This window comes from Hyalella azteca, unplaced genomic scaffold, assembly GCF_000764305.2.
Source record: "Hyalella azteca isolate HAZT.00-mixed unplaced genomic scaffold, Hazt_2.0.2 contig11277, whole genome shotgun sequence".
Classification (NCBI taxonomy): Eukaryota; Metazoa; Arthropoda; class Malacostraca; order Amphipoda; family Hyalellidae; genus Hyalella; species Hyalella azteca.
The window spans coordinates 1001996-1024396 of record NW_025941278.1 but is presented as its reverse complement, the minus strand read 5'-3'; the positions used below and the strand labels follow the sequence as shown (position 1 = coordinate 1024396).

The following is a 22401-nucleotide window of genomic DNA, read 5'->3' as shown; positions in this document are numbered from 1 at the left end:
AACGCTGAATAACTTTTCTCATCGATGGCAACTAATAACGTTATGGTAAATTGAAGCATTCGACAAATACTGATTCGTAAGTTTCAAAATAAATGAATTTACCTATCACAAAACTGCCTTGGTATTTTTAAATGCAAGGTTTAATTCTCCTAAAGATAATCAACATTCCTAACATAAGTTTGTGGGTTGCATCATGTGAGGGTTGTAATGACATTTATAGACCTAGATATCACAGTTGACAGAGTTACAACAATTGAAGATCACCTACTCGTGGGAAAGCTGTTTCCCGGAATAGAAAGCGGGCTGAGGAGCACGAACATTTAATTTCCAAAGAAAACGAATTGCTTAATCATTCATCATACACAGGTTCGTGAAAATTAGTAAAAAAAAGAAGCAGTAGACGTTAAGCTAGTAATTATTCTATGGGAAGAAATAATTAGGCTTAAATTTACGAGTCGTAACTGCTGAATAAACTATCAAGTAAACAAAATGAACTCAATTCTAGACATAAAAGTCAGATAATACACGATGCCATGAAGAAGTTTTTTTGCAGTTTAAAGTTCAAATAATGCAGTAATAATACATAATAAAACATTTCATATATCTTAGCATTTTGTACTCAGTAGGGAAAATTGCAATTAAAACCCAACCAACGAAGTGCCAACACTCTTCTATAAAACGAACGGCACATAATTTCTTGATAGCCACCTAAAAATTTTTGTCCAACAGGAATAATCTTATACTTCATGACGGATTGTGCGCATTAATTGCCCATGAAAACAACGTGAACCACAGGCTAGTGTTACGTGGTGCATGAAAGTAATACATCTCGAGTGATATTTGAAGCACGGATCGCTATAAAGCAAAAACAATTAACATCAGTCGCAGTCGAATGCACCAAGACGTTCGCTTTCCTTGAAACACGGAGCCGTGACTTGAGCTCCATCTTGCTCCACGCTTGGCTGGAGTTAGTGAGGAGCAACTTGATCGCTCAGGAGGCCTGGGCCCATGCTTTTAAAAAAAGTTAAGAGATCGTAAGTTCATCAGCCAATCATTGACGGCCTTTCAAGCAAAATCCACCAATCATAAGCAAAGAAAATAGATCGTAAATACTTAAGTTTACTTAGCGAATTTTGAAATTGTGGCCCCTGGGAGGCTGCCTATAACATTCGGTGGATCCACACGCCCAGTAGATCCACGCGCCTGCGGATCCATCCACCGGATCTCATGCAATGATCACTACGCTTCGCTGACGCTTCATGATGATCGTTACCGACGGGAAGCTCTTGCTTCCTCTAAGTCTACGCAGTAATGGAAAATAGAACATATTAAGGTAAACTTATTTCCCACTTGTATGTTTTCGAGTGGAGTACAGTCGATTTAAAAGTTTGGCTAAAATTATTGAAGTATTTTAATGATATTTGTCATATTTTGTGTTTTTGTTTAATTGAAGCCTGACACCATAAATGTATACATAGTGATAGTTGCTTTTCGGGCGAGTATCTACGATATTTATCGTAAATATAAAGATATTATCTGGACCTGGGACTACATTATCGGTGGGAGAATAGCTAGGCATGGCAAACCTGAGGAAAAGATTGAAGAAAAAATGTAATGTAACTTTTATATTCATTTGAATGTGCGACGAAAAAAGTATTTTCATTTTGAAAGTGGAAAGAGAGTTCTAGGCGTTCGGTGAATTTCGGTTCGGTGAATCATCATCTTTATTAATATGATTCGCGATAACGATAATGTAGACAGTTAGGCTGGAATGATTCTAAAATTGCAGAGATTGTAGAGCCTGAGCAACGCCGGGCTATACTGCGAAATATTTAAATGATGTGCATGAGTGCTTTGATTGACAGTAAAGCGAGCATTCCTTAATGCATACAATGCGAAATTGCAGGATCGCACCAGTGTTCCTGATACTGAAAATGTCAAGTTTGTCCGGGGGTATGGGGGGCGGGAGAACTGGTGTAAATATCGACTACAGTATATATCAGTATATCAGTGACGAGCATTGCCAGTTATTCTTCAGTAATCTCCTCATTAGTCAGCACAAGTCTGTACTTCAGGCTAGTAGAATTTCGCGAAACTTCATAAATAGAACAAAACTTAATCTCTGTTTAAAAATATGATACTAATGCTATCTTCGATTGGTGATTTTTTTTTAATAATCCACCAACTACTGTAAGTACAAGTTGGTTTATAATGCCAAAAAAATAAACATTGATAGATGTAATCTTGAAAATTCCTAGTCGCGCTTGTCACGTATCTGTTAAAAAATCCATTTTAGTGGTTTTGTTAGCTGGTAAAGTTCGATGCAGTGATAGAGCACAATGATGGCTTAGCAGTTCAAATACAATCTTTTAAGGTAATTAACAAGACTAAGAAACAGTTCCGGCAGTGAGACAATGCTTGTCTTGCGATTCTCATAAGACCTTAACAATGCTCGATTCGATCGCACGTTCAACACGCTTTAAAGAGAATGTCTGTAGCATCGGAAGTAATAGAAAAAACGCATAGTGTGGTTCTTGTTACCCGAGCGTGTCACCAGCTTAAAAATTGAACTATTTTCTAAAAATTAAATATTTTCTATAATGATTATTTTCTTCTAGTTATCTGTTCATGCTCTCCAGTCGAATTCGATAACAAAAAAATTCAAAAGAATAAAACGAGATGTGAATGGATAGTTCAAATTTAAACAGATGGACCCCTCGTGAATTTGGGGCCGTGTTGCTTTTTAAGCATTTGATTTTTTTTAAATCATAGATTTATGACGACAAATTTAATCCTTTATGAGAAGTTCTTTTCTTTTGAATAAGCACTGGAGCTGTTTTGAAACACTGAGAGCTGTACATCAAAAACACATGCCACATCAGGGAGCTGTATTCAATTCAGTGTCATTTTCAGGATCGTTTAACATTTCTTACACCTGATTACATCGCCGAGATGAAGATAACTTGTTCTAAATAGCGTTATCATACTTCTGAATCCATCGATGGAAATGAACACACGATATTCTTTTCTCTGAATTATGAGAAAAGTTAATTTTAAATAACGATAGAGCGCCTATTTCAAAGGGTTGGTTTCAGTTGCATCACGCGACGCCACAAGAACTTCTACCCGTCACACCAACACCGACCACGACTCGCGCTACACTGAACTCCTGATGCCGCGCGCATCGAGGCCGGCGTACGGATTTTCTCTGAAGCGTATTGTTTTATTCACCTAACTTTTTCTCAAACTAAATTTAAATACGAATTAGATTTTATAAATCATCGGCAAACCGCAAAAACAACTGCACCTCCGAGAATGGATGCCTTGAAATGAACGTGCATCTTCCCACTGACTTCGCTCATACAGGCACCGATTCGACACTTCAGCGAACTCGCCTGCGAACTCGCCTGCGAGCTCGAATGCAAAACCTAGCTTCTTTTTCAACTGTGGCACGCATAACTCGTTCAATTATGAACGGATTTTATTCAAATTTGGAATATACTTAATCGGTCATACAGGCCGGGTCTAAAACCGATTCGACACTTCAGCGAACTCGCCTGCGAACTCGCCTGCGAGCTCGAATGCAAAACCTAACTTCTTTTTCAACTGTGGCACGCATAACTCGTTCAATTATGAACGGATTTTATTCAAATTTGGAATATAAGTGAGGGTGCACAAGTGTGCACGAGTGTGCACGAGTGTGCACGAGTGTGCACGAGTGTGAAGCTGGATGCCATTGCAAACTTATAACACAAGGGAGGTGGTGAGTGTGCACGAGTGTGCACGAGTGAGCACGAGTGTGCACGATGCACACTCGTGCACACCCGTGCACATTCGTGCACACTCGTGCACACCCGTGCTTACTCGTGCACAAAGTATATTCCAAATTTGAATAAAATCCGTTCATAATTGAACGAGTTATGCGTGCCACAGTGGAAAAAGAAGTTAGGTTTTGCATTCGAGCTCGCAGGCGAGTTCGCTGAAGTGTCGAATCGGTGCTGAAGTGTCGAATCGGTGGGTCTAAACAAGAAGCTTGAATGTGCACTCAATTTTCAGGTAAGAAACTTGAACAATCCGGACAGAAAATTTATTGCAGACAAAAGTTGTGTTGAATAACTGATTTTATTGAATACATTCTTGTTACAAAATTAGGCATTACAACGAACTTAGTACGCAGCAAATCTTTGTTGAACGAATGCAAGAAATTATAAAGAATTTAAAGTATAATAATTGAGAAATTAGTGAATATTTGACTACGATGTTAATAGAATAGAAACATAGGAATATATGCGCAATAAATTAGATAGCGGTGAAGCCTGTTAGAATTTCGTATCTATCCTTGCCAGTTTAAGAAAATTACTTCGCACACAATCAATTCGGCAACTTTCTTCAAGCTAAATATTAAAGCGAAATTATAAGAGGAGTCAAACATACAACCTAGTATATTATATTGTGATATCGCCACGTCTAGTTAAATAAAAGAACATGAGGATGGCACAACTCAATGGGCTCAAGCTTCATAATGTACAAAAGCTAAGCTCGGCGCAATAATTCAGTCACAGGTGAGATGAAAAAAAGTGTTGTTTTTTTAATATATAATAGAAAAACTTTTATTGAATGATACATTTAAGTCAAAATGATTTATAGAGTAGGGGCAGTGTTCCACTAGTCCCTAGAACTTCTGTTAAACTTTCGATCGCTCTTGTTGCACAGGAAGGAAAAAACAGTATTTATATGTGCCATTGCAAAATTGATTTGTTTGTATGTTGACTGAAAAAAACGTACAACTTTGGTATAAATGCAATAAAGTTAGGCCACTAGAGTGAGTCTATCGTAACTTCAAGGGACACTTAACAGAAATATTAGTCAGCTTTCTGATTAATAGTGCTATGAATGTTAGCTAATAATATCTAAGGACAATCGAAATTAAATCCAACTCTATCAGAATTCTAAGAATAAATCTAACGCAATAAGTCTGTCTGGTTAAGCACAAAAGCCCTTATTTACATATCAAATGCTTTTAATTGTTCTTATACGTTATTCGAGAGGAAATAGCAAATGAATCCTGGACAGATGGTAATAACACGTCATGAAGGCTGGCAGTGAGATTCTGTGTAAATGCACGTAAAATTTCATATTTTTTATGTTCTCGCAATTCAACGAAAGTGTAACTGCTAAAAAAATGCAGCTCCGACTTATTAACCTAGGAGGATACAGATAGACAAGTTTAATGTACTACCTTTGGTGGATTTAACAGTTGTGCTGAGAATCCTGAGTGTAAATTCCCCAAAAATGCAATGAAGACTCACATTGCTAAGATCAGGGACAAAAGAACAGATTTTTTTTCTAACATTCATGCCTTTTCTCTGCCTGAAAAGTAGAGTCAAGAATCTAAGATTGGATCAATAATGTCATTGGCAAACAAGCTATAGTTAATTGATTCCTGAGACGTTCTAACAATCATTATCGCTGAGTAGAGCTAGGTCACGTTCCTTCATAACAAAACGTTGCTTCGTCTTCTTTGGAGCCTGGACCAAGCCTAATAAACCGTAAGTCCTAACTGAACCCATTAAAAGTTACCGTCAATGAATCAAGAAAAAATAAATCCGTTAGAAGTCGTTACAAAGGTATAAGCAGAATAAAACCCGGCTTCAAAATAATTAAAAGTAAAAAATAGTTGGAAAGTTCCTGAAATCAACAGTAATTTAAATTATTTTACCACGAAAAATATATCGATATAAGTTAATATTTGTCAGGCGTATTCTCATAGAGCGTGGCGTTGCAACAAATTATTTTGAGTCTGTACGATAAATATTACGTATACTTACGTTACCGAAACTTTTGTGACATGCATGTTTGTAAAACTTTGCAATTTGTAGGTTGACTGAGATAGAGAAGGAAATTTTACTTCGCTTGGAACACATTAATAATTGTGACTATTGTCTGCAGACGTACAGGTTGTTCAGAAAACGTTAATCTCGCAGAATGCATGATGTAGAGCACATTTTTTCTGGTGACTCTATCGTCTGCCAGACGTACAAGTTGTGTAGAACTCGGCTTTCTGGAGGATGTATGAGTGGTACTCAACCATGCTCTCCTCCATCACACGCAACTCGCTCTCGTAACTCTCTATGGAGACCTCGTTCTTGCTGAAAATTTCTTGCAGGTCTGAAAATAATGCAAAGAATTAGGCAAATGCGGACGCTATCTTTCTCTATATATAAACAGCGATTATTCTGCAGGATCATGATCCCGACTTGAGTCTAATATAAGTTCAATATTGAGAGAAATGTGTAAGACTTTGTCCAATTTGTGCTGTACTGTGGGTCATCGTGAGACAGTTTGGCCTGGCAAAAAGGGCGTATCAGTGCTACGTGCAGAAAATTAGTCACTATTTGGACAATATGACCCATCCATTTTCGTGTGTGAAAATTGCCACAGCTTGGCATAAACGACTGAAAAGCACAAGATTTAGACGATCATTTGAGAGCACTCACCCTGCAGAAGTTTGATCCCTTGAGAGCACTCACCCTGCAGCAGTTTGATCCCTTGAGAGCACTCACCCTGCAGCAGTTTGATCCCTTGAGAGCACTCACCCTGCAGCAGTTTGAGTTGGTTGAAGGTTTCTGAAGCGAGTTTGTTGGCTCTTTCTTTTAGGGCATCAGCTCTTCTCCTGGCCTCTTCGGCAGAGCTGGACTTCGATTCCAAGATCCTGATAACTTCTTGATAGCGCTGAAAAAACAACAAAAATAACTCTCCATCATAGTAAGCAAATTGAGATTTAGAGATAATTCAAATGTTTTCTTTATCAACGTGGAATTCGATTTGAATAACATGGATTTTTACTGCACTCGGTGATTAAAAATTGGAACCAATAGTATGTCAATGGCATGTTTCATTACGGTACCAAAAAAATAGACTAAAGTTAGCTTTATAACAGGCTACTCAGTCGACTTGATAACTTGCGGTTACTTGATAACGAGCAACTTACATCTTCAAGATTCGTCGCATCATGGGAGGCTTTTTGAGCCTTGACTGTGGCCTCATCCACGGCATTCCTGGTGTCCTCGAGATGTCGCTGGTTGATCTTATATTGCTGCTTGACCTGAGTGAGCCGCCCCTCGAGGTTCTCGACCTCCTGAAGGGAGGTGGTGGCACGACGGTCCGCTGCTTCAGTTTCGACGGCGATTTGGCTGAGGTCGGCCTCGGTGGCGCTGATGTCGTCCGTGGCGCCGCTGATGGCAGTTTCAGCGGCATCTTGCGCCTCCCGAGCACTTTGAAGGGCGTCGTCGACGCGCAATGCAACATCCAAAGTTTCCTCCGCCTTCACACGAGCCTCGTCCGCACGTTCTATTTATAAAGAAAAATTTTACTCATAGGTTTAAAAATATCTTCGATTACTCGATCTAATGCCCCGGTCACATTAAAAACTAAACATACTTTATGCTATTGTTGAGTTGAACTGAGAAGAAATGTTAGGGTTTAAAATTTTTGTATTCTGTTTGGTTGATATTTACAATGGCTTATTTCGTAATTTGATTTAGAATTTCTGAAATTTTTACCCTTGAGTCGAGTTGCGGTCAGGAGATCATTCCTAGTGGCGTCAATGATGGTCTGGATGTTGGTGAGAGAGTCGATGGTTTTGGAAATTCTCGTCGCGAGCTCCGTGATTTGCTCTGGCTTGAGCTTAATGTCCAGTAATTTGGTCTGCACGCAGTGACATGAATCGTAAAATATATGTTAAAATGTTATCCTAATGTAAAAATATGTTAAACACGAGTTATGCATCTGTGAAAAATACTAAAAATAAATTGTTGTCTTACAGCCATTTACAGCAAATAAATTGTTTTCTTACAGCCATTCATGCCTCATACAATCAGTTAATACTAGCCTAATTATGAAACAGAAGCATCAATATGTGATGCTTGAATAATAGTGGAAAATATAATATCAAAAGGCGGAATATATTTTAGCTGGTTTGTCGAAAGACGTAAACAAAACCCATCTTGTTACACCAGAAAACCTGGGACAAACGAATCCAATTTGGGCCAATCAGTGATGAATAAAAGCTGCCCACCTCTTCAGCAAGTGTACGTATGCCATCAGGCGTAGCCGCAGGGCTCTCAAAGTAGTCGGTGATGTTGCGTAGCAGTTCAGCAAGAGCCATTTTGTAGGCATCGGTTTCATTTCTTGACATGAGACTGGCGTCATAAGCCATCTGCGCCAAGGCTTTGGCTTCATCCGACTGTCTCTTGACGCCAGAGATGCCTCGAAGCAGGTTGTCGGTGGCGGCTTCCTTGCTTTTTAGTGTCGTCTCGGCATCAGTGGCGAACTTGAGAGTAAGACGAGACTTTTGCACGAGGCCTTCAGTGCAGGCGAGCTCGCCACACGTACCACACCCGGCACCTCCGCACAGACTGTCGCAAGGGTCACCGCGTTTGTCGCACACCTTGGAATATATATTTGATTACACTAACTAATTTATCAAAAATGTATTAGATGAGTTCAGAGCTGCACATTAAAGATTTTTTATTTAAAACCACTAAAAACTGAGACGCATTCGTAAACTGGGATCAGTTAAGAATGTATCGTAAAAATAAATCAATTGAACTTCAAAACATCATCAGACTTAAATGAATGAAATTGATAGTCCTAAACAAAATATGAAAATTTCAGCCCTCTGTGGCAATTCACCTTTTCGTTGAGGTCAGGCATGGCAGTTTTCATGGCATCAAGGCGCATCGAAAGTTTATCGAGCATCTCATCGTTGTTCTTGGGATTGTTTTGGAAGGAGTAAGCGTTGTGCAGGAGCTTGAGCTCCGTGCGCTTGCGGTTACGACGCGACTCTTGCAAGATGCTCTCCGTGGACAGCGCGCGCTCCTCCGCTTTCTTCGAACGCTCGTTCGCGTTGCGCGTCAAGTTGAGAGCCCCTAGACAATGTCAAATTTTATAGTATGAACATTCAAGATATTATATCAATGGATTAAAAATGTTATTTTCGTTAAATTCATCTACGTGTAATGTTTCAAGAATAAATGCAAGCGTAAAAAGTAAAGTCATTTCTCCATTTCCTGGCACAGTGGATAATTTTATCCATCTATGGGCGTCTTAAATCTATTTTTATCTATTTTTATTCCTATTTATCTGAAATGTCAGAACCTAATAAAGATACGTATAGTGTTCCAGAACATTTCTGACCAATTCCATCCCCAGACCCCAATCGTGAATACAATTAAAACGTATAAAGTTAGTTCAGCAACGAAGGTTGAGAGCGCGACACCAACCCTCAACATTTGCCTCCTGCAGCTTCGTGGCTTTGCTCTTGAGGTCTCCAGCTTCGTTCCTGAGGAGCTCCGCTTGGTCGCGCAGCGTCACCAGGGAGTTCTTGGCGAGGCTGATACGCTGGGTTGTGTTATCTACGGCCGTCTCTAGGCCGGCCAACTCTTGGCTGCGACTGTCTAATTCACCGCTGTAACAACCATGTGAATTACGTAATATATTTTTCCTGGATAATTTATAAAGTCTGTGAATTTCACTTTAAAAAATCAAAGAAGTACCGTCCATTGTCGGTATCATAGCACCGGGAAACCAAAATAAAGTGCACGCGAATTAGATTTTATCGCCCGTATGTAATGACATCATATTAAAGGGTTTATATTGAAGTATCTAAAATTGAATTTGTAAAACATACCATACGTCACTACTTAGCATGAAAGGCCTCGACAATCTCAATGCAGAATTACGGAAATATAAAGATCGATTACAAGGCTTAACGCTCTAACATGTTTATAGTATAGTATAGTATCTTCGGCATTGAAGAATAGGCCTGTCGCCGATCAATTAATCATTTTTAATCGCGACTAAAAATCTCACGTGAGTTTATCGATGAGTTCCTGTAGAGCGACGAGGTCCTGAGAGGTGGTGTTGGCAGTCAGCAGGATGTTGCGCACGTCTTCTATCTTGTCCTCCATGGACTCGAACTCGTTGCTGTACGCGCCCGTAGCGCCGCTCCGGCGAATCTGACTGGCGGACTCAATCAACGCGGCCGTGCGATCTGAGATACGTACATGCGAAATAGTTTAATAACTCCAATGGACAAAAATAACTCTCTTATATATGAATAAAACTCCTATTTATAAATAACACTGCTATTTATAAATAACACTCATATATAAAAAACACTCCTACATATGAATTACACTCCTATGTATAAATAACACTGCTATATATAAATAACTAAAAAATTGGCTTTTTAGTTTTGATAAGTAATCACTGGAGAAAGAAGCTAAAAATTTTACTGGAAATTATATTAGTCGATGCTATTTCATGTCTAATGCAAAAATTAAAAAAATTTCAACTCTCGGATAAGTATGTACCTTTGTTTAATATATCAGAGAAGATCGTAAGTAAGAAAGAAGAAAAAAAAGGAGTTATAACAAAAAAATAACTTGGCATAAGATGGCGAATTCATAGTAATTAAGTTACGCAAGTAAGCGAATTAATTAAGACTGCATTCAGAACGTTTTACCTTGGTCATGTAAGAACGTCTTCATTATTGAGCTGGTCAAGTATGAAGTGTAGAAATAAAAGCTTACCTTTAAGCTGGTCAAGTATGAAGTGTAGAAATAAAAGCTTACCTTTAAGCTGGTCAAGTATAAAGTCTAGAAGTAAAACCTAACCTTTAAGCTGGTCAAGTATAAAGTGTAGAAGTAAAACCTGACCTTTAAGCTGGTCAAGTATGAAGTCTAGAAGTAAAACCTTACCTTTAAGCTGGTCAAGTATAAAGTGTAGAAGTAAAACCTAACCTTTAAGCTGGTCAAGTATAAAGTCTAGAAGTAAAACCTAACCTTTAAGCTGGTCAAGTATAAAGTCTAGAAGTAAAACCTGACCTTTAAGCTGGTCAAGTATAAAGTCAAGAAGTAAAACCTAACCTTTAAGCTGGTCAAGTATAAAGTCCCAGTTGTCGAAGCACTCGCCACAAGGCTGGCAGTGAGGCGCCTGGCCGCTGTAGCCACGGGCGCAGCGATCACACTTGTCGCCGCCGATGCCTTCGTTGCACTCGCACTTGCCGGTCTCGGGGTGACACTGGTGGTTAGACGAGCCCTCGTGGTTGCAGTTGCATGCTGAGGAAAATAATTAATTTAATGACACGATTGAGGTTTTCCAGTAAAATAAATAATTTATTGGCAATATTAGTATTATCAAATATTATTAAATAATTAATTTAATTGAGGTTTTCCATAGTCATATAAAATTTATTGAATGCATTCAATATTTATTAATATTTTATTTAATTAGCAAAATTATGTTAATTTTGATAAATTTTCATTACAATCAATAAATTAAAAAAATTACCATTACCGATCTCATTTTTTTATCAAAGCAGCGTTTATTATATTTTATCGTTTATTTTTATTTTTTTTAACTTAGATTAATTTTTCTCGAAAACAGTTGATTTTATGACTTACGTAAGCAAGTCTTGCGTGGGTCGCCGAAGAAGTAAGTCTGGCACTGATTGCAGCGGCGGCCACCGAAGCCTTCCCGGCACTGGCACTGGCCGTCGAACTGAAAGAAATACTCATTGTTACGATGTCAAATTAAATAATTTTATCTGGAAAATACAATTACACTGGCCGCAAGGAGCAGAAATTTCAATTGCAGATACTCTGCGATTGAGAAATTGCGAAGTTTCAAATAAACTACAGAAAATTGAACAAAGTGACTCATAAGTATTTCAATTATAATCACGTTCGAAGCAGAAAGCAAAAATACGTTTTGGCCGAATTATCGGCACTTGTCTCAATCGAATTTCGCTTCTTTTCAGACGTCTTGCTAATAAAAAAATGACATGATCCCTTTGGTGAATTTAAAAAGGAAAATTTTACATGTTAAAAATATAAAGAGAAGCCTCTAGTCATCATGAAAAGGATTACGCATAAGCAGTGACCTCATTGCATTGGTCAGAGATGGAGCCGACGAGATCACAGTCACATTTCTCGCAGCCCTTGCCAGAGGCGATCTTCCAGTGGTTAGGAGCACAGCTCCTGCACTCCTGGCCTATCACGTTAGGGTGACATGGGCACTGGCCCGTTATGTGGTCGCATTCATCGTTACGACTGCCGAGTAAGTCACAGCGACATTCTGCAATCAAACGAAAGAAATAAAATTACAACATTCATCGTTAAATTTTTTGTTTGGACATTTATCGTTACGATATTTATCGTTACGACTGCCCAGTAAGTCGCAGCGACATTTTACCATCAAACGAAAGAAATATTTAATGTTAAATAAACAGCAGCACTCGTAGCACCATGAAGAATAAGTTAATGTTGGAGTAAAATTTCATTCTGCGTTATAGGGGGAGTTTAATAGTTAATCGTTGAATGAGGTATTTTCAGTTCATGAAAAGGCAACATTTTGATCAATAAATCAAAAGGTAACTGGTCTAACTTGAGCCAAATCTACTTCCGGGTTGGATGGCATTTGAGAGTTTTCATCGGTGATGAAATTAAGCTACAGTCCCACACCACTATAATTACCAACAAATAAGGTATGAACAGCGATAAAATTAGATGATAAATAATCTTCTTATGCGAGATAACGCAAATTGCTTCAATCTCAGATCTAAATAACTTTTGCATCGATTGCTCTTTCCGAACTTTTTCAAACAAAACAGCGAATGACTCAAGGAGCTAGAAATAATCAAGAAATAATTTCGAACTCTTGGGATACAAAAATGTGTAAAAGCTGCAGAGCCATTAAATTCCGACTCAGTGACACAGATTCTTGTTTTACTCAATGTTTCATATACTGACTCGTGCAGTTTCTGACAAGCGCGTCTCCGAAGTATCCAGGTTTGCAGCGACCGCAGTTTTGTCCCGACGTATCGAAGAGACACGCGAGACACTCGCCAGTCTTGCGGTCGCAGTTGCCGGGGCGAGACAGGTCGATGTTGCCATTACAGTCACAGGAGCGACACAAGCCTCCTACCAGGTCTGGCTGACCGTGGTAGTTGTCCGAGCACTCGTTGCAACGTGGGCCTGTTGTAAGTTGTCAAACATTAAAGTTAGAATATATATTTAAGATTAGGAATCCCAAAGATCCAAAGATATATATTGAATATTTACATACTTAAGATAAGGAGATCAAAAGATATATATTAAATATTTACATATTTAAGATTAGGAACTCAAAAGATAATTTTAAATTTTTAAATATTCAAGATTGGGAACTAGGATTCCCCTGTTATGTGCCGCAGGACATAAGGATAGTGATTAGCAACTGAGCCAAACAAGATGAAGGACATAAATGAGGTAGAATGAGGCAAAAATAGCAAATATTTCACAGTAATATCAGATATGATTCATTTAGAATTAACCTTCATGTAGCATCCCTTTATTTTAAATCATTTTATATTACAAAGAACACGATTTCCAGGAGATGATTATTAGGCTACCACGAAAATATTTTTACCGCCTCATATATTATTATATATATTAATATTATATATATATATATTAATCATCAAATTTCATAACAATTGCTGTGCTCACCGAGATATCCCTCCTCGCACTCGCACACCACATCCTTGGTGAAGGGGTCGAGGTAGCAGCGGGAGGCGAAGGAGTGACCTGACCCAGCGATGCCGGGGCACGGGCACTGCCGGCACGAGATGCCCACTGACAGACGAGGGTCTCCGTAGTACCCCTCCTTGCAGCTGTGGCCAGAGGGTAATGTTAGTGTTAGTGTTACGACATTCAGCGTTGTGGGTAGGGGGTAATATTAGTATTAGCGTTACGACCTTCATCGTCACGACATTCATAGATGTGGGTAGGGTAATATTAGTACTAGCGTTACGACCTTCATCGTTACGACATTCATAGATGTGGTTAGGGTAATATTAGTACTAGCGTTACGACCTTCATCGTTACGACATTCATAGATGTGGGTAGGGTAATATTAGTACTAGCGTTACGACATTCATCGTTACATTTATCGTTACGACATTCATCGTCACGACATTCATAGCTGTGGGTAGGTAATATTAGTATTAGCGCTACGACATTCATTGCTGTGGGTAGGGTGATATTAGTATATTAGCTTCGGTACAACAATGCCATCAATCACCTGTAGCACCTCGGGTTCTAAAGCTAGGGTTATAATAAATTAATATAAACTTTATATATATTATAAATAATTATAATAATAATTTAACTAATTATGAACCAAAATGAATTTAAAATGTACTCCAGAGGAAATGTATGGTTGTTTGCATTTGTACAATATTAGACAGAAGACGCAACCGATACTAAATCATTGAATTTCACAGGAGTAAGCAATGCCAGTTTTGAAGAAATGTCGGTCAATCTCTAGTAATTGCGATTAAACATGTTCTATGAAGAGCAGTTAAATAATAATATATTTATATTAAATAACGTTAATTATTTCCAACTTTAATAAGTGTCCGTCGCTTAGAACATCTGCAATGTTGCAAGCGACGTCAGCTGATATTTGTTCACAGTATCAAACTTAAAATTTTCATTAATAATAATTGCGTTCGCTAGAAATTAATGTTCTTACACAGCACAGTTAGGGCCGGCAGTGTTGCTGGCACACTTGATGCAAGCACCAGTGACAGGATCGCAGCTGTCAGCGTGACCATTACATTCACAGCGCTGACAGTTAGGGAAATTCCAGTAGCCAGGCTGACATTCGTTGCACTGTCGTCCATAGGTGTTAGGTCGACACTTGCACTTTCCTGTAACGTGCGTTTTTTTTGAGACATCAAGAGTATTGTATGGAAATTTTGTAAAATAATCAAAAATATTCAAGCAAATAATAAATAATAATCAAGCAAAGAAGATAAAGTTTTATTCACGTGTTAGGTTGCAAATGTACATTTCGTTAATTTATGAAAGTAATTCACAGATGAAAAAGCATAACTCTTTTCGACACCCAAAAGTTATACGAAAATATATCGTGACTTGCTAATTAAAAACACACACCCCCTGAACACCAGCAATCTTTAATTTAAAACGTTATTATTACAAGTCTCAACGAACCGTCGATGACGTTACAGAAGTTATCGAGGGACCCCACAGGGTTGCACTCGCAGGGGGTGCAGCCCTGAGGACCGAGCCCGTACGTTCCCGGAGTGCAGCGGTCGCAGCGCCGGCCCGCGACGTTGCGCTTGCAGTTGCACTGCCCGCCCAACTGCGAGCAGATGTTGCTCTGCGCACCCGTCTTGTCGCACTCGCATGCTGGTCGTGGTAAGATGTTCATGGTGAATATGGTGAGATGTTCATGATGAATGATGAAATGTTCATGATGAATGATGAAATCTTCAATGAAATATTTAGAGATGTTAATATACAAAATAAGAAATTATTATGAAGTGAATTGTCGTTGTAATTCGATTATCAAAGTTTTTAGAAACTTGATGATAAAATTAAGTGTAAATTATCCGAATATAGAGCATAAAAATCACGCACAATGAATAGAAGAACATATCGAAATTAAGAGAAAAAGGACTCGATATCTTCTGGTCACCATGCTTGCTGCTGTTCGTAACACAAATGTATGTACGCTTTTTATTTCTTTTAAACTACTCATGTTGAACTACTTAAGATCCAGTGTCTCGAGTGTAAAAATAACCCACAAGATAAACGACGGTAAAACAATGCTTAGTTTAACATTGAACAAGGTATAATTAACGTTGATTAACGTATAATTAACATTGAGCAACGTATAATTAACGTTGATTCAACATCAGAAGTCTCATGAGAAGAGATAATATGAGCGTACCAAAGGCCTGTCCGTAGACGTAGAAGCCGATGCTGTCGAGGTGTTCCTTTTCACAGAGCTCGGGCAGGGTCTCCGAGCTGCCGGTGTAGAAGCTATCCCTGCAGCGGTAGTACTCGAACTCTTGACGTAGGTTGTCGTTCTCCAGAGAACCCGTGTAGAACGGCAGATTTTCTGTTCTTGGTATCAACATCATCTGGAAAGAGATAGGAATTTATCGCTTCATAAGTATCGTTTTCACTCTTCACTCTTCTGAGCTATATGGGGCATAATTGAAAGAAATGCAAATTCTTCAGTTTCCATACTTGAAGCGAATCATTAATATTTTACGCCGGACTCTTATGTTCAAGTGCTTACACACATAGCAGCTAGCACCCAAAGTAACCAATCACCGCTCAGCTATTTGTTTGCTCGTGTACACACGGATTCGTGAAGATGCAGGTCCGATATAAGTATAAAATAAGTATGAGGCATGCTGCATGCATGAAAAATCTACAAATCTACAACCGCCGAGACGATGAGAGAAGAGACACAGTATTAAGTCTAAAATTAAGATTAGGATGAGGTACATGGTAGGTCTAAAATGAACAAGATATCACATGGATGCTTAAGAGTTCACTACACGCACCGAGTCGATGAGTATGGAGGCAGAGGGCAGGTCCTGCTGCGCGTTGGTGCGCCGGAACTCGACGCGCACCTTGTAGCGCTTGCCGGCCTCCAGGCACAGCGGCGGGAATAACGTCTCGTGGTACTGACCTGACGTGCAACAAAGTTGTTTAAATATAATAGAAACCGAGAAAATAATTAGATAACAGTCTTATTTACTACAAGATTTCAGAACAAATCAATTTCTCTAGGTTTCATATAAAAATGAATTAAAAACAGAAAATTCAGAGACAATATATACTAGCATTCTATTAAACGCTCACTAGATTTACGTGTTTCTATGAAAATACGTTTTAGACAAAAATACGGAATAAAGTGAATTGCCTACTGAAAATACGTTATAGATAACATTTTAATAAAATTATGAGCGTTCTTGCAAATGAAGGGTTTCATTAACAGAACTTACTGTCTCTGAGAGAAACAATCATTTGGTCGTTGATGGGCCGGACGTTCTTGCACGGGCCCGTGGGGTCAACGGGTTCAAATCTCTCGACGGTCACTTGTACGTTGTCCCAGTGGTTACGGAACTGCGGGACACGGTTAATGTTAACAGAACTGAAGGATATGGATAAGCAATGAACTACGCATTAATTCGCAGGAAAGAGAAATAATAAATGGAGCTACCGCAATGTTGAGATCAAATTAGAAGCGTTGATGATTGAACTTGATAAAAAACTAAGGAGCACGCATTAAAGACAATGGTGGAGTAATTTGTGAGTTTATAAATGCTAAGTGCATTCGGAAGTAACAATGGATCCATTTCGTCAAAGTTGCTAAATAAATTTTCTAAAAATCGTCTGCCGTTACTGCAATATTCCTCTGCAGCAAATCGTAAGACCAGCTTACATTTTCTTAGTTATTTCTATTTTCCTTCTATTGCCTAGGGTTTGTATTTGATGTCGAGCTCGTACTCCAGTCTAGTCTCGATGTTATCGATATCAAACTAGTATTTTTTACGCTATATCACCAGGGGCTCGCATTTGATAACGAGATCGTACTTCATGCTAGTCTTGATATCAAACTCACATTTTTTAGTTTATTACCTGGGGCTCGTGTTTGATAACTAGGTCGTACTCCATGCTGGTCTCAATGTTATCAATATCAAACTCGTATATTTTCAAGCTATATTACCTGGGGCTCGTATTTGATAACGAGGTCGTACTCCATGCTGGTCTCAATGTTATCAATATCAAACTCGTATATTTTTAAGCTATATTACCTGGGGCTCGTATTTGATAACGAGGTCATACTCCATGCTGGTCTCGATGTTATCGATATCAAACTCGTATATTTTTAAGCTATATTACCTGGGGCTCGTATTTGATAACGAGGTCGTACTCCATGCTGGTCTCGATGTTATCGATGTCGAACTCCAGCCTGGAGCCCTCGACGACCCTCATGAAGCCCAGCCCCGTCCACGTGCCCCTCGACCCGTCCTTGTTGCGCTCCCGCATCACCACCTGGCAGCTCTGGCGCAGCAACATAATCATTATATATCCTATAGTGATCAGAAATAGTTTAGGTGGCTATATTATACGCAGAAACACAAGCACCAAAATAAAGTCAAAATATATTTAGGTGGCTATATTATACGCAGCAACACAACCACCAAAATAAAGTCAAAATATGTTTAGATGACTATATTAATCGCAGTAACTCGATCACTAAATTAAAGTCAAACTCTGTTTAGATGGCTATATTAAACGCAGAAATGTAACCATCTGTCAACTGATAAAGATCGGGACTTGTTTAGGTAGCTACAGTATATTAAACACAGCAAGACAACCACCTAATTAAAGTCAAAATATGTTTAGATGCAACAACACAAGCACCAAATTAAAGTCAAAACCTTAGGTGCCTATATTAATCGCAGAAATGTAACCTTCTGTCTTCCGACAACGATCGGGACCTGTTTAGTTGGATGGCTTAAATATACATCAATGTTTAATATTTAAGTGCAAGCGTATTATTACAGAGTAAAAGTGCAAGCGTAGCTCACTAATGTATTGTATGAACAAATGGAATTATGTAGTAATTTAATTCTGAACAATAATGACACCGATATATTCATGCTACGATAGATGAGCCGGCTGCTGTGCACTGCAACACTGGTGAAATAACAACTACAACGTACATCCATTTATAACGATGTTTTTTTTCGCGATTAACCAAGCAGCGCACTATAACTACAGATACAAGTGAGTTAAAAAATATTTGGAGGGATTACATGTTCCTGCACAAAATCCATTAATTTCTTTAGGTTTTTCCATGCATAAATGAGCGAAAATTTTTGTGCATGTGCAATCATCTGCGACTAATCAAAATAATAAAAGTCTAAACCCAAAATCAAAAGACATAAAAGTGTAACCCCAGTTGAAAAAGTAAAGATGGCCCATGAATACATAAGTGCAAATAAATTCAAATCTGATAAAAAACATGGTTTCGAAAAATGAATATCATCGTAATGAATATAATGAAGCAATGCGATAGATTGAACTAGTTCGTTCTGAAGTTCTGAACAGACACCGCTGGAACATACGACATGATACGAGCATCCCAATGCTAAGATCGGCGCATGAGAGGCAAATGTCACTAAATGCATAATGAAAATGTGGTCAAGACTTAATTTGAACGAAAAAATGGCAAATTTGAGAAATATTATCTAGAAAATTAGCAGATAGTACAACTTAAATTATATTAGGGCAATATAAGTACGCAGAAAGTACAGTAAATTGTAGGTACTAAGTGTCAATTAGTGCGAGAAAATACTATTGCTATTAATTGCTAACTATTGCTGTTAATTGAAATTTACCACCTGAAACCCAATTGATGATACCATCGACAAAACAAGTGTTATAAAACAATCCAGTTTGTTTAATTCCTTCAAAACAAAACTAAATTAATAAACCTCAATCACCCGAGACAACTACTCATAACCACCACGAAAGTTAATTAATTTAGATAGAATTAGTATACACCAGTCCAGTCCAGTTAACGCGTCTCATAGAATACATAGACATGATCAGCGACGTACTTTACCGGACGTAGTCTTGTAGCCGAACAAACTCGCTTCGTCGCAGTAGAGCTATGAAAAGTTCGTTGTCAGTCTATGCAGTAGTTAAAATATAATGCGAATATCCATCTTAAGCTGAATTAATCGAAAATCTCAAACTGAATTTTCCCCAAACTCTAGACACCATTGAATAACAAAAGTTAGGATAACACAACTTTATCGAGTGGTCAAGTTTACGGAAGCCACGGCAAATAATAAAATTTTTACGCTTAAATGACATTCCTTATCTCAAGATTTATAAATCTACATTCATAATTATGCGTACTCAACCATTAAAGCTTCAAATCATATAGATAACTTTTGCCTCAAAATAACTAGTCTAAATAAAGGGGTAACTTTTTTCAAATAGATAATAGAGATTTTCGCTTATGCCTGTCCGTAATTGAGCATTCCATTATCACCAAATAACATTTTCTAGGTACTGCCATTATTTATAGCAGTCTCTTGATTTATAAAACCTCAATTATTAGACATAAAATTTGTAAGCTATCTCCTCAGTTATATATAAGTTGTCTTTAAAGAGCATTTGAGGCACTAACCTCCGACCCGTTGGCCAGTTCAGCCTCGTAGGTGAGGTAGTTGAGGCTAGGTACGTAGTAGCCTTCCTCAGGCTCGTCACAGCGTCTGCCTACCACGTGTGGCCGACATCTGGGGCATGAGGACATTTTTTCTCAAGTTCTCTTCAACTGCTAACAAAATGCTATAAATGTTAATTGACAATAAACGTTTTCTTTAATTGTTAATCTCATAATCCAGTGTACAGACACTAGCCACAAACTTACTTAACTAGGTTGAAGAACATTTAGGAGCTTCGACATACTGCGAGCTAATGTCTCATTTTAAAATTCCTCGTCTTTGATACACGTCTTTGACACATGCACTTATATTATTAATTTTTTCTTACACGTAAACTTGCACTACAGAGAGAGTACATCGCTGTCGTCGAAGAGGCCACCTCGACACAGCTAGGCTTCGTCTTACAGCACATAAAGTAGATAGGCTCTATATATGCTACAGATTGGCAGAAGTTCTTCCTTAATGCAAATTTGATTTAAGATCAGGGAATTATTTTTATTATTAATATATTTTTATATTGATTTCTAGAAACTTCCATAAGAAACTAATTCAACAATCAAGTTTGTTTGGTCTCACTTGCACTGTCCGGTGATGACATCACAGTCGTTGTCGAGAGAGCCGCCGCGGTCACAGTCGCAAGGTTTACAGCCGTCAGGATGGTCGCTGAGGTCGTAGTGCTGAGGCAGACACTGGTTACAGTCGCGTCCAGTCACGAACCTTTTGCACTGACATTCACCGCTGTGCACGTTACAGCCCTGATTGTTGACTGTACCCAGTCGGTTGCAGGTACAGTCTGCACAGTGATTCACAAAACTTCAGGTACGACTGTAATAAGCTGGTAGTACGACTGTAACATAGGTATAATAGTACGACTATATAAGTTAAATTTTCGATCGAAATAAAGGAAAATCTTGCATATAAAGTCTGCGAATTGAGTAAACAATTGAAATAAAAAGTTGGAGCACCATTTTCTTCATATGTGCTGGCCCAAATTTCTTTGTGCATTAGACAAACTCATTTAGCCGCAAAAGTGGAAAACAAAGAGGGAAAACATTAAAGAATGAAATGTTTTAACTTTTAAAAGAGTTAACTCAAACTTCAAATTACAAAATCAAGACAAATCTTTGACAAAATGAGAGCACTGATGATGAACATCATCAAGTACGATTACGTCGTAATTTACTTTTACGCGTTAGTTCTCTTTAAAAATAATATAATCCAAAACGACCGAATCACTGCACCGAAAACTCATGCGATTAAACAATTATATTTAAAGCAGTTGCATACGCAACGAATGAAGAACCACTATCCAGCATCAAATCATGAGACAGCTTCAGTTACCAACCTGATCCATGCGGCAATGGCACTCAATTGCTAGATTTTAAAATTGAATACAAAATCATAGAGAAACGAGATGGGGACAATGAAATTTTAAGAATTTCAAGATTGTTCCGTTAATCAGGGGGAACTTGTAACGTTGAGCACGTGACTTAACTTACCATCACCTGGTAATAAGATATATTAATGTGAAAACGGTTAATACGTTTGCAGAATTGGAACCAAGTTTGATTTGATCTACATATGTTGTCATTAAGGAAACTTTTTCGTACATAGGAGTCGCACAGCGTGCAATTTCCTGTAAACACGTTGATTGCAGATATTATTAGACCTGATTAGAGAGGACTACTTTTGTTTGATTAAAGATTTCCGTCCTACTCCTACTTTCTTTTCTAACCTTTCTTCTTGGTCTTGATGTAGTAATTTCAACCTTTAACCGAAACTGTAATCATCGATATAAGGGGGTGGCGTCGACAGGATTTATAGTTTTTGCAAGATACTAATTATTTCGACACCTGTATTGAACTATCAATCGTATGGAAATCTCGATAGAGTTTTTAATTAAACATTTTTTTAAATACTGTCAGGTTGGTTACACGAGATTTCTCGTTATCCGAGTGGTCAAGAGGCGCATAGAAAGTTCTCTACTACTACTGGCAGTTAGGCGACGAATTGACAAAGGAAAAGATACAACCATTTATGTCAACACTTATATACTTAAAGGCAGAAAACTCCCATCCTAATACAGAACTGGGCCCGGCAAAATTTGGCAACAAATCTCTAGGCTTAGCCTACCCGTATTGGCAATTCCCAACGAAGGCTACAATGCACGCTAATAGTTCAATCCTCACAATAGTACCAATGAAGGTTTCAAACCGTCGGCTTATTTAATCTTCAACGGTTCTACATATATTCCCAATTTTATGAATTTCTATCCTTATCATATC

The 22401-nt window shown here is 38.3% G+C and overlaps 1 protein-coding gene across 6 annotated transcripts in view; it reads right to left on the bottom strand.

The window, feature by feature from the left end:
• Positions 1 to 4072: 4072 nt before the first annotated feature.
• The window catches only part of LOC108678803 (laminin subunit beta-1), a 41623-nt gene continuing 23294 nt past the window's right edge, over positions 4073 to 22401 (bottom strand). For 3 of the 6 annotated variants that reach the window (XM_018167285.2, XM_018167279.2, XM_018167282.2), the window contains 22 exons: positions 20693 to 20909; positions 20080 to 20188; positions 19502 to 19552; positions 17775 to 17936; positions 16874 to 16994; positions 16430 to 16557; positions 15805 to 15997; positions 15063 to 15260; positions 14581 to 14758; positions 13554 to 13717; positions 12816 to 13040; positions 11948 to 12141; positions 11469 to 11565; positions 10932 to 11123; positions 9874 to 10054; positions 9285 to 9469; positions 8695 to 8930; positions 8078 to 8449; positions 7563 to 7707; positions 6992 to 7350; positions 6597 to 6732; positions 4073 to 6168 (listed from right to left, as the gene is read on the bottom strand). In XM_018167285.2, the coding sequence (XP_018022774.1) occupies positions 6020 to 6168; positions 6597 to 6732; positions 6992 to 7350; positions 7563 to 7707; positions 8078 to 8449; positions 8695 to 8930; positions 9285 to 9469; positions 9874 to 10054; positions 10932 to 11123; positions 11469 to 11565; positions 11948 to 12141; positions 12816 to 13040; positions 13554 to 13717; positions 14581 to 14758; positions 15063 to 15260; positions 15805 to 15997; positions 16430 to 16557; positions 16874 to 16994; positions 17775 to 17936; positions 19502 to 19552; positions 20080 to 20188; positions 20693 to 20909 (3992 nt within the window). In that variant the 3' untranslated portion in view covers positions 4073 to 6019. Of the gene's footprint in view, positions 6169 to 6596; positions 6733 to 6991; positions 7351 to 7562; positions 7708 to 8077; positions 8450 to 8694; positions 8931 to 9284; positions 9470 to 9873; positions 10055 to 10931; positions 11124 to 11468; positions 11566 to 11947; positions 12142 to 12238; positions 12255 to 12815; positions 13041 to 13553; positions 13718 to 14580; positions 14759 to 15062; positions 15261 to 15804; positions 15998 to 16429; positions 16558 to 16873; positions 16995 to 17774; positions 17937 to 19501; positions 19553 to 20079; positions 20189 to 20692; positions 20910 to 22401 lie in introns of all 6 variants that reach the window. The other 3 variants (XM_018167281.2, XM_018167284.2, XM_018167280.2) reach the window with 2 other exon arrangements.